The 13,166-nt window shown below is 36.4% G+C and overlaps 1 protein-coding gene across 5 annotated transcripts in view; it reads right to left on the bottom strand.

The window, feature by feature from the left end:
* Nucleotides 1–13,166, bottom strand: part of EDC3 (enhancer of mRNA decapping 3) — a 60,308-nt gene that overhangs the window by 41,584 nt on the left and 5,558 nt on the right. For all 5 annotated transcript variants that reach the window (XR_002077869.2, XM_019441458.2, XM_019441457.2 and 2 more), the window contains exon 2: nucleotides 563–744. Coding sequence is in view for 4 of the 5 variants with exons in the window: in XM_019441456.2 (XP_019297001.1) it covers nucleotides 563–744 (182 nt within the window). In the remaining variant the exon portion in view is untranslated. The remainder of the gene's footprint in view (nucleotides 1–562; nucleotides 745–13,166) is intronic.

Genomic DNA, 13,166 nt, shown 5'->3' with positions numbered 1-13,166 from the left:
TACTTGGGATTCTCTCTTCCCTTCTCTCTCTGCCCCTCCCCTACTCATGCTTGCTCACACTCTCTCTCAAAATAAGTAAATAAACATTAAAAAGAAAAAAAAAAGAAAGAAAAATACATTTCAGTAACTAAGGACCTCAGCTACTGGAGACAGTGTGCTTCTGGAGATAAATTACAATACAAATCTAAAAGAGAGATACATTTATGCAGTGGGGGGAGGATCAATAAAGGCCTTAGATATAAGAAAATACAAATAATAAAAATCTGAGAAAGAAAATAGAAAGATTATTCTGAATTTGACCCACTTAAATAATATTGAGTGCTTGACAGAGATGAGAAAAATATTTGACAAACCCCGATTCATTGGCTAAAAGTTAATTATGACACAACACAAACTCTATGCTGAAACAGCAGCTAGACTAGAAGAGTTAAGACTTCAAAATCTCACCTGACAAGACTCTCCTCAAAAGCAGCCCCATACAAGAGAACGTCGGCAGTCGGACCTAGATTCAAGCTCCACAGACCACGAGACTAGATTTGAAGAAATCAGTCAGTACACTCACCTGAAGGTGACTTCTGGCACGAGGCACTTCACTCCATTGTGGAAAGGCCGGGTGAGAGAAATGGTCTGGCTGATCTGATCCACTGCTGACACTCTTCCCTGATAGACCCCCAAGCTATCACCACAGTTGATGGACACAATACTGCCCAGCCAATCCGTAGCCATGTTGCTGATGTGAGACCACTGTAGAGAGAATGAGCCATTCAAATCTTGAGAAACAGACAAATCTTTAATTAAAATCAGCAAATATTATGTCAGGCTCTGAACCAGGTGTTGCTTAATAATACATATTCTGTCACATCCTTAATTGAAGTAATAAAGCATAAAAAATAAAACTTTTCTGTGGGGGGGGGAGGGTGCCTGGGTGGTTCAGTCAGTTAAGCGACCAACTTCGGCTCGGATCGCGATCTCGCGGTTTGTGAGTTCAAGCCCCGCGTCAGGCTCTGCGCTAACAGTTTGGAGCCTGGAGCCTGCTTCAGATTCTGTATCTCTTCCTCTCTCTGCCCCTCCCATGCTCATGCTCTCTCTCTCTCAATAATAAATAAACATTAAAAAATTAAATAAAAAAAAACTTTTTTGGTGGGAATGCAAACTGGTGCAGTCACTACGGAAAACAACACGGAAGTTCCTCAAAAAATTAAAAATAGAACTACCCTATGATCCAGTAATTGCACTACTGCGTATTTACCCAAAGAACAGATGCGATGTTTACACACATACATACACACATACACACACACATATACACACAATGGAATATTACTCACCCATAAAAAAGAATGAAACCTTGCCATTTGCAACAGCATGGATAGAGCTAAAACATATAGTGCTAAGCAAAACAGGCCAGTCAGAGAAACACAATTATCTTATTTCAATCACATGTGGAATTTAAGAAATAAAGCAAAAAGGGAAAAAGAGACAAGTCAAATAACAGACCCTACAGATGAATGGATAAAGATGTCACACACACACACACACACACACACACACACACACACACACAAAATGGAGTATTACTCAGCAATCAAAAAGAATTAAATCTTGCCATTTGCAACTATGTGGATGGAACTAGTGGGTATTATGCTACCTGAAATTGGTCAGAGAAAGACATGTATATGACTTCACTCATATGAGGAATTTAAGAAACAAAACAGATGAACATAAGGGAAGGGAAGCAAATAAAATATAAAAACAGGAAAGGGGACAAAAACATAAGACTCTTAAATATAGAAAACAAACAGAGGGTTGCTGGAGGGATGTGGGAGGGGGGATGGGCTAAATGGGTAAGGGACATTAAGGAAGACACTTGCTGGGACAAGCACTGGGTGTTATACACAGGGGTGAATCACTGGAATCTACTCCTGAAATCATTGTTGCACTATATGCTAACTAACTTGGATGTAAGTTAAAAAAAAAAAAAAATGCTGAGGGGATATATATATATATATATATATATATATGCAAAAAATAAAATTAAAATAAAATAAAAATAAAAATAAAATAAAATAAAATAAAATAAAATAAAATAAAATAAAATAAAATAAAATAAAATAAAATAAAATGACTCTTAACTATAGGGAACAAACAGATGGTCACCAGAGGGGAGGTGGGTGGGGGGATGGGTGAAATACGTGAAGGGATTAAGAGTACAACTCATCTTGATGTGCACTGAGTAATATATAGAATTGATGGGTCACTGTACTGTACACCTGAAACTAATATAATGCTGTAGGTTAACTATACTTGAATTACTTTTTTTTGTTATATTAATGAATAAGCAATATAATTTAATTTATATAAAGATATTATAATGAAAAAACAGTAAAGATAATATTTACCTAGACATCTAATCACACAAACTACAACCTTTTTTTTTTAATTTTTTTTTATTTTTTATTTTTTTTTTTTATTTTTGGGACAGAGAGAGACAGAGCATGAACGGGGGAGGGTCAGAGAGAGAGGGAGACACAGAATCGGAAGCAGGCTCCAGGCTCCGAGCCATCAGCCCAGAGCCTGACGCGGGGCTCGAACTCATGGACCGTGAGATCGTGACCTGGCTGAAGTCAGACGCTTAACCGACTGCGCCACCCAGGCGCCCCCAAACTACAACCTTTTTATAACTAAATCAACTTTGACAGGAAAATGGGAGGCATCAGTCTACCCAATTTCAAGGCTTATTATATGGGTATGGTAATCAAAACTATGTGGTATTGGTGGGAGGAAAGATATATAAATCAATGGAATGGAATAGAAAACCCAGAAACAGATACACACAAAAATGCCCCAAAATGATTCTGACAAAATGCAAAAGTAATTCAACCAAAGTAACATAGTTTTTACAAATGGTGCTGGGGCAAATGGATATCCATCAGTAAAAAAAACTAAACCCTGACCTAAGTCTCATAATGCACACATTTATTAAAAATGATTACAGACTTGGGGCACCTGGGTGGCTTAGTCGGTTGGGCATCGACTTCAGCTCAGGTCATGATCTCATGGTTTGTGGGCTTAAGCCCTGTGTCGGGCTCTGTGCTGACAGCTCAGAGCCTGGAGCCTGCTTCTGCTTCTGTCTGCCTCTCTCTCTGCCCCTCCCCTACTTGTTCTCTCTCTCTCAAAAATAAATAAACATTAAAAAAAATTTTTTAAATAATTATAGACTTAAAATGTAAAATGTCAAACTATAAAACTTTTAGGGAAAATATAAGAGAAACCTTCAGGATCTGGCGAGGCAAAGAGTTCTTAGACCCCAAAAGCACAATGTATAAAAAGAGAAACAGATACACTGGAGTTCTTCAAAACTAAAAAACTTTTGTTCTATAAAAGACCTTGTTAGGAGGATAAAAAAGACAAGTTACAGAATGGGGAAAATATTTTTCCAAACCACATATCGGAAAGAGACAAGGGACTAGTATATAGAATATATAAAGAACTCTGAAAACCCAGTAGAAAAAAAATCCATTAAAAAATGGGCAAAAGACACAAAAAGACATTTCAAAACAGAAGATATACAGACAGCAAACAAGCACATGAAAAGATGTTCAACAGTTCAACATCATTAACCATTAGGGAAATACAGTTTAAAATTACCATGAAAGATCACTACACATCAACCAGAATGGCTAAAATAAAAACTAGTGACAACACCAAATCCTGGAAAGGATGTGGAAAAACTGGATTCCTCACACACTGCTGATGGGATTATTAAATGGTATGGCCATTGTGGAAAACAATTTGGCAATCTATAAAAAATATTAAAAACATGCAACTATTACATGACTCAGCAACTGCACAACTGGTCATTTATCCCAGAGAAAGCAACACTTAAGTTCACACAAATAGGCCCAAACTAGAAACCAAGATGACCTTCAATGGGTGAATGGCTGAACAAACTGCGGTACCATAGAGAAAAAGTAAAAAAAAAAAAAAAAAGCCAACCCCATCAAGTTACATTCCATCTGATTCAATTTGTGTTAACATTTCTGAAATGACAAACTACAGAAATGGAGATGAGTTGTTCCCAGGGTTTAGGGAGGGGCTGAGGCAGGAAGGAAATAGGGATGGCTATGAAAGGGCAACAAAAGGTCTATAAAAGGGATCCTTGTAATAATGGAAATATTCTGTATCTTGACCACATCAATGTCATTATCTTAGTAGTGATACTGTACTACAGTTTTTGAAAATGTTATTACCAATGAGGAAAACCGGGAAGGGTATATGGAATGTTTCTGTATTGTTCCTTACAAGTGCATAAGAATCTACAATTATCTCAAATAAAAGGTTTAATTTAAAAAAATCAGGGTCCCCTGGGCTCAGTCAGTTAAGCATCTGACTTTTGATTTCAGCTTAGGTCATGATCTCACACTTGGTGAGACTGAGCCCCACATGGGGGGGGGGGGGGGGGGGTAGGGGCTCTGTCAGCCCAGAGCCTGCTTGGGATTCTCTCTCCCTCCCTCTCTCTGCCCCTCCCCTGCACTAGCACACACACTAGCTCTCAAAATAAACATTACAAAAATCAAAAATAAAAAAATTTTAAAACATCAATGTCTCCTACCACATTAACAAAATAAACAAGGAAATCACATATGATATCAATAAATGCAGAAAGACAGGGGTGCCTGGCTGGCTCAGTTGGCAGAGCATGTGACTCTCGATCTTGGGGTTAAGTTTAAGCCCCACATTGGGTATAGAAATTACTTAAAAATAAAATCTTTAAAAAATAAATAAATACAGAAAGATAATCAGACAAAATTCAATATCCATTCATGAAATCAAAAAGGGGGGAGTGAGGGCATCTGCAAAACAATTATAGTGAACACCATATTAATGGTGAAATAATGAATCTTTTACCCCCAAAGACTGGGACAAGGCAAGGATATCCACTTCCATCATTTCTACTTCTAATCAATACCATACTATAGGTTCTACACTGCAACAAGAAATAAGAAGCACAAATTGTGGAAAGGAAGAACTAAAAATGTCTTTACCTATAAACCATATGATTGACCGTGTATGTAGAAAACCCTAAGAAATGTACCAACTAAAAAAATCCTACTAGAACTAATAAATTAATTTAGCAAGGTCACAGGATACATGCTCAATTTAAAATAAACTGTACTCTCAGTTTAGCAACAAACTGAAAATAAAATTTTAAAATACTATTTGTAGTACTATTAAAAACCATAAACTTTACTTAGGATTAAAAAAAACCATTACTTAGGATAAATCTAATGAAAAACATGCAGAACTTCTACAACGAAAAATATAAAAGACCACTGAGGAAAATTAAAAGAGGATCTAAATAAATGGGAGAGATGTACCACCTTCATAAGTCAAAGAGCTCAACGTTGTCAATTCTCCCCAGTCAAATACAAATATCAATAAAAATCCCAACTGGTCTTTTTGAAGAAACTGAAAAACTGATTCTAAAAGGCATATGGCAATGCAAAATACTTAGAACAGCCAAAATAATCATGAAAATAAAAAACAAGGCTACATGTTTTATACCACCTCATTTTAAAATTTACTATAAAGCTATAGAAAATCTGTGGTGTTGGTGCAAGGCTAGACAAAGAAATCAATGGAACAGAACAGAGCCCAGAAACAGACCCACACTGACTTCCAAGCAAGGTACCAAGATAAATCAATAAAGAAATTCAAGTATCTTTCAAAAAATGGCGCTAGAACTAGATATACAGGAGGAAAAATAACCTTGTATTCCTATCCCATACCAGATACAAAAAATCAATTTGAAACAAACTATCTAAACATAAAAGCTAGAACTATTAAAGCTACTAAGAAAACAGTATCTTAGTGACCTTGGGTGAGAAAAAGCTTAGACAAAACACAAATAAGTACTAATCATAAAAGAAAAAAAAAATCTGATGAATTAGATTTCATCAAAATGTAAAAGTTCTAATTATCAAAAGTCACCATAAAGAATATAAATTGGAAAAGATGAAAAAAAAATGTGTGTGTATATATATATATATATATATATATATATATATATATATATATATATATATATATTTTCAGTGAGACCAACTGGGAGGCAACTAGAGCAGAGCATCTGAGAGCTGATGGTAAACTGTAACAGATCAATGGAGATGGAAAGAAGTTGACCTTTCATATAGGTGGTCTGAATCTAATGATGGTTTAATATGATAGGTAACAGAAAGGAAGGGGAAAAAAAACTACTGCTAAGAAAATAAAAGGTGAGTGGAACACACATAATCCCACAGCCTTTAAACACATACCATCATGTTGTGCAACAGCAGCAGCAGCAGCCAGCATTTACTGCACATTTAGTATGACTCAGCCAAAACTTTAGGGGCATTCTTCCCTTCAATCCTCATGACAATTCTACGGGGTAGCTACTTTACTATCCCATTTTATTTTTTAAAAGTGTTTTAAAAATGCTTATTTATTTGAGAGAGAGAGAGACAGAATGAGCAGGGGAGTGGCAGAGAAAGAGGAAGAGAGAATCCCAAGCAGGGTCTGTACTGACAGCACAGAGCCCAACATGGGGCTCAAACTCAAGAACCTTGAGTCATAACCTGAGCCGAAATCAAGAGTCAGATGCTTAACCAACTGAGCCACCCAAGCACCCCACTTAGTTTTCTTATTGAACATTTAGAGAATTCCATCTTTCACAATTATAATTAATGCAGCAATGATCAATTTCATATACTGCTTGTCCTAAATTATTTTCTTAGGATAACGCCCCAATCAGTAAAAAGGTAAAGTCATCTAGCTTTGATTACAATGTCCCAGAGCAGAAAACTGTTTTTTTCCAAGTCATATTTTTTCAACTTCTTTTCAAACCAAATCATTCTCTGAATGGGGTTAGTCATACATTTAAAATAATGGTAACGTAATAAAATATTTAAGAAGATATTCCACATAGTCTAGCCACATCCCAAACTCACTTCTATGGAGGCTACCTCCCAGACTTGGCCAAGCCAAGCATTTCAAGAAGCAAAACAATGGTTCTTTCTTCTACTATCGCCCAAAACAAGAGGGGGAAAAAAAAGGTAAAGCCAGTCAAGAAGAAAACATTCACAATCAATATATCTGATAAAGGACTTGTATCCAGAATACATAAGGAATATTTACAAATCAGCAATAAAAAAGGAAAAACACATTTTTTAAAAATGGGCAAAAGAAGTTATCTGAATGACCAATAAACATACGAAGAGCTGAACATCATTAATTACTGGGGAAATGCAAATTAAAACACGACGAGACAACTCAAACATCCATGCTGGGTGAACGGATAAACAAAATGTGGTATATACCTAGAGTGGAATATCATTCAGTCTTAAAAAGAAGTTCTGATATATGCTACAACACAGATGAACCTTGAAGACATTATGCTAAGTGAAATAAGCCAGATAAGAGTTTCCTACAGCAGTCAAGAGACTACCCGACACAAGAGACTATTCTACCACAGAGACAGAAAGCAGAAGGTGGCTGCCAGGAGCGGGGGGAACAGGGAATGGTAAGCTATTGTTTAATGGGTACAGAATTTCAGTTTGGGAGTCTGAAAAAGTTATGGATGGTGGTAATGGTTACACAACAATGTGACTGTACTCAATGCCACTGAACTACACACTTAAAATAGTAACTTTTATACACATGTATTTTACAACAATAAAAAATAATTATGTTGGAAAAAACACCGTAAGATACCATTTTGGTATCTTGGCTTAAAATTTAAAGGACGGTAGGTGACACCAAATGTGTGTGATGATATGGAGCAACTGGAACCCCCTTACACTGCTGATGGTGTAAAATGATACTACGACTTTGGGAAAGAGTTTAATGATTACTTACAATATTAAACACATACCTATGACCCCAAATTTCATTCCCAGCATTTACCCAGGAAAAATGAAAACATGCTCAAAAAGGAACTTGTACACAAATGTACACAGTAGCTTTATTCACAATAGCAAAAACTAGAAACAAGGACAAGAGATAAATTATGGTATTAACAACAAAACACTACTCAGCAAAAAAAGGAACAAAAAACTTACGCTACAACAAAACTATGAATAGCTAATTCTATCTTGTCTTTCTGGTATCTGCTAAAATGTCACCACCCCAAAGAGGCCTTCCCTGGCTACCCCAATCTAATGTCACTACTCACCATCACTCTTCAACACCTCATCTTCTGTTATGGTCTCAAAATTAATCACAACACGAATTACCTTATTAGTTTATGTTGTATCACCCCACTAAAATGTAAGCTTCATGAGGGCAAGAGACCTTTTCTGCCTTGTTCAGCCAGTAAGAGTGTCCAGAATTAAAAAGAAACGCAAATATTTATCTAATCAATGAATGAATTTACATGTCATAAATCTGACAGAAGTTAATCACTCAAAATCTAGAGTATATAAATATTTATATTTAGATGCCTTGGCCCTTCTTGGAAATAGTTCTAAAATCAGAATACCTGTTAAGCATACTCTGTGCAAAATCCTACAAAGATATGAAATCCAGCATTGCCCTACATACAGAAGGAAGTCAGGCAATAGCAGATGAGTATAAACATAACATACAATATTAAGTACAAAATGAAATACTGCTTGGCATTCTCCATGAAAAAACAGAAAAGAAAGAGCATTTCAAGCTGTTTTCAAGTATTAATTTCAGAAATACACATACATAAAATATACAGCCTAAAAAAGGAAAAATAAAAAAACACTCCTGTGGTAAAAAGAGTATGTCCCATCAGAAACACAAAACCTAAAGAAAAACTCAGGGAATTTTCCAGTGATCTAAGTAAATATCAGAAAACTATGCTGACAGAACAGAAAATAATGTGTTAGCAGGATCAACTGTTAGATTTTTTTTTTTTTTTACATTTTACAAAAAATTTCAAACATACACAAATGTAGGCAGAACAGCATAATGAACCCCACATACCCATCACTGAGTTACAACAATTATCAATATAAGCATTTAAGAAATCAGGTGAATTTCCGATGCAACCCAATTTCCACAACACTGATGATGGTAAAAGGCACAAAATACACATACTTTAGGCTTATTTCCCATGTCCTGACCAGCCTTTGTCTACTTTAGTATCACAGAAGTATGAATTTCCTCTCCCATCATTTATACTCCGTCATAATCCTACTCTGATGCTTGTATTATTAGCTGCAGAATGAAAAGCTGTAGTAACAAGAATTTTTTCAACTACCAGAAATTCATGAGATGTGAAAGACTTTTATTTCTTCTTTACCCAATATATGTATTTAAGACACTGATGTTGTCTTTAAAAAGCTTTTGCACAACAAAGGAAACCAAAAAAAGGAAAAGGCAACCTACCACTGGGAGAAGATATTTGCAAATGATATATCCAATAAGGGTTTATTTTTTTTAATGTTTATTTATTTATTTTGACAGAGAGAGAGTATGTGCACAAGCAGAGGAGAGGCAGAGAGAGAGGGAGAGGCAAAGAATCCCAACCAGGCTCCACACAGTGCAGAGCCTGATGCAGGGCTCGATCCCACAAACCATGAGCTCATGACCTGAACTAAAATCAAGAGTCAGACACTTAACTGATTGAGCCACCCAGGTACCCTCTCCAGTAAGGGTTTAATATCGAAACTGTAAAGAACTTACACAACACAAAAAAATAACCCCAATAATCTGATTAAAGATGGACAGAGGACCCAAATAGACATTTTTCCAAAGAAGACATACAGATGGCCAACAGACACATGAATAGATGCTCAATATCACTAATCATCGGGCAAATACAAATCAAAACTACAATGAGATAGCACCTCACATCTGTCAGAATAAGCAATACCAAATGGACAAGAAACAATAAATGTTGGCAACGATGTAGACAAAAAGGAAGCCCTGTGCAGTTGGAGGGAATGCAAACTGATACAACCACTGTGGAAAACAGTATGGAGCTTCCTAAAAAATTAAAAATAGAAATTCAAAAAAAAAAAAAAAAAGGAAAAAGAAATGGAAGGAAAGCTTTCAAACTCATTCTATGAAGCCAGCATTACCTTGATTCCAAAAACCAAAGACCCCTCTAAAAAGGATTGCAGGCCAATATCCCTGATGAAGCTGGATGCAAAAATTCTCAACAAGATACTAGCAAATCGAACTCAACAGTACATTAAAAGAACTATTCACCATGATCAAGAGGGATTCATTCCTGGGTTGTAGGGCTGGTCCAATATTCATAATCAATCAACATGATACACCACATTAACAGAAAAAAGGATAAGAACCATATGATCCTGTCAATAGATGCAGAAAAACCATCTGACAAAATACAGCATCCTTTCTTGATAAAAACCCTCAAGAAAGTAGGGATAGAAGGGATACCTCAACATCACAAAAGCCATATACAAAGGCGCACAGCTAATATCATCCTCAATGGAGGAAAAACTGAGAGCTTTCCCCCTAAGATCAGGAACATGACAGGGATGCCCACTCTCGCCCTGTTGTTCAACATAGTGTTGGAAGTCCTGGCCTCAACAATCACAACAAAAAGAAATAAAAGGCCTCCAAATTGGCAAAGAAGAAGTCAAACTTTCACTCTTCACAGATGACATGATACTCTATATGGAAAACCTGAAAGACTCCACCGAAAAACTGCTAGAGCTGATAGATGAATTCAGCAAAGTCACAAGATATAAAATCAATGCACAAAATCAGCTGCATTTCTATACACCAATAATGAAGCAACAGAAAGAGATATCAAGGAATCAATCCCATTTACACTTACACCAAAAACCATAAAATACCTAAGAATAAATCTAACCAAAAGGTAAGAGATCTGTATGCTGAAAACTATAGAAAGCTTATGAACGCAACTGAAGACACAAAGAAATGGAAAAACATTCCATGCTCATGGAATGGAGGAACAAATACTGTTAAAATGTCAACACTACCCAAAGCAATCTACACATTCAATGCAATCCCAATTAAAATTGCACCAGCATTCTTCTCAGAGCTAGAACAAGCAATCCTAAAATTTGTATGGAACCACAAAAGATCCCAAGTAGCCAAAGTAATGTTGAAAAAGAAAACCAAAGTGAGAGAAATCACAGCCTTTAGCCTCTACTGCAAAGCTGTAATCATCAAGACAGTATGGTATTGGCACAAAAACAGACACACAGACCAATGTGCATGAGAACCCAGAATTGGACCCACAAATGTACAGCCACCTAATCTTTGACAAAGCAGTAAAGAGTATCCGATGGAAAAAAGACATCTCTTTAGCAAATGATGCTAGAAGTGGACAGCAACATGCAGAATGAAACTGGACCACTTTCTTACACCATACACAAAAATAAACTCAAAAGGAATGAAAGTCCTAAATGTGAGACAGGAAACCATCAAAACCCTAAAGGGAAAAAAGGCAACAATCTCTCTGACCTCAGATGCAGCAACATCTTGCTCGACGCATCTCCAAAGGCAAGGGAAATAAAAGCAAAAATGAACTATTGGAACCTCATCAAGATAAAAAGCTTCTGTACTGCAATGGAAACAATCAACAAAACTAAAAGGCAACCAATGGAATGGGAGAAGTTATTTGCAAATGACATATCGGATAAAAGGTTAGTAGCCAAAATCTATAAAGAACTTAAACTCAACATCCAAAAAACAAATAACCCAATGAAGAAATGAGAAGACATGAATAGACACTTTTCCAAAGACATCCTGATGGCCAACAGACACATGAAAAGATGCTCAACATCACTCATTATCAGGGAAATACAAATCAAAATCAGTCTGATTCCACCTCACACCAGTCAGAGTGGCTAAAATTAACAACTCAGGAAACAACAGATGTTGGCAAGGGTGTGGAAAAACAGGAACCCTCTTAGAACTGTTGGTGGGAATGCAAACTGGTGTAGCTGCTCTGGAAAACAGTGTGGAAGTTCCTCAAAAAATTAAAAATAGAATTACCCTACAACCTAGCAATAGCACTACTAGGAATTTATACTACTAAGATACAGGAGTGCTGATTCATGGGGCACATGTACTCCAATGTTTATAGCAGCACTTTCAACAATAGCCAAATTATGGAAAGAGCTCAAATGTCCATCAACTGACAAATGGATGAAGAAGATGTGGTTTAGATATACAATGGAACACTACTTGGCAATGAGAAGGAATGAAATCTTGCCATTTGCAATGTGGATGGAACTAGAGAGTATTATGCTAAATGAAATAAGTCAAAGAAAGACAGATATCCTATGTTTTCACTCATGTGGAATTTGATAAACTTAACAGAAAACCATGGGGGAAGGGAAGGGGAAAAAACAGAGAGGGAGGCAAACCATAAGAGACTTAAATACAGAGAACAAACTGAGGGTTGATGGGAGGGGTTTGGGGGAGAGGGGAAAATGGGTGATGGGCATTGAGGAGGGCATTTGTTGGGATCAGCACTGGGTATTGTATGTAAGCGATGAATCATGAGAATCTACTTCCAAAGCCAAGAGCACACTGTATACACTGTATGTTAGCTAAATTGACAATAAATTATATTTTTTAAAGACAAATAGTCAAATTATGGAAAGCGCCCAAATGTCCATCAACTGATGAATTAAAAAGATATACACATTCATACATACATACATACCTACAGTGAATACTACTCCGCAATGAAAAAGAATGAAATCTTGCCATTTTGCAACAATGTGGATGGACCTGGAGGGCATTATGCCAAGCAAAATAAGTCAGTCCGAGAAAGACAGATATCATATGATTTCATTCATATGTGGAATCTGAGAAACTCAACAAATGAACATAAGAGAAGGGAAGCAAACTGTAAGAGACTCTTAAATACAAAGAATAAATGGAGGGTTGCTGGAGTGGGGGAAGGCAGGGGGATGGGTTAAATGGGTGATGGGCATTAATGAGGGCACTTTTCAGGACAAGCATTGGGTATCATACGTAAGAGATGAATCACTAGAATCTACTCCTGAAGCCAGGACTACACTGTGTGTTAACTAACTTGAATATCAATTAAACAGAAAAGAAAAGAAATACCATACAATCCAGTAATTCAACTACTGGGTATTTACCCAAAGAAAACAAAACTACCAGTGTGAAAAGACAGGTGC

Source organism: Panthera pardus, unplaced genomic scaffold (genome assembly GCF_024362965.1).
Source record: "Panthera pardus isolate Hobbes unplaced genomic scaffold, ASM2436296v1 HiC_scaffold_24, whole genome shotgun sequence".
In the NCBI taxonomy this organism is placed as follows: domain Eukaryota; kingdom Metazoa; phylum Chordata; class Mammalia; order Carnivora; family Felidae; genus Panthera; species Panthera pardus.
This window is presented reverse-complemented; position numbering and strand designations above follow the sequence as displayed.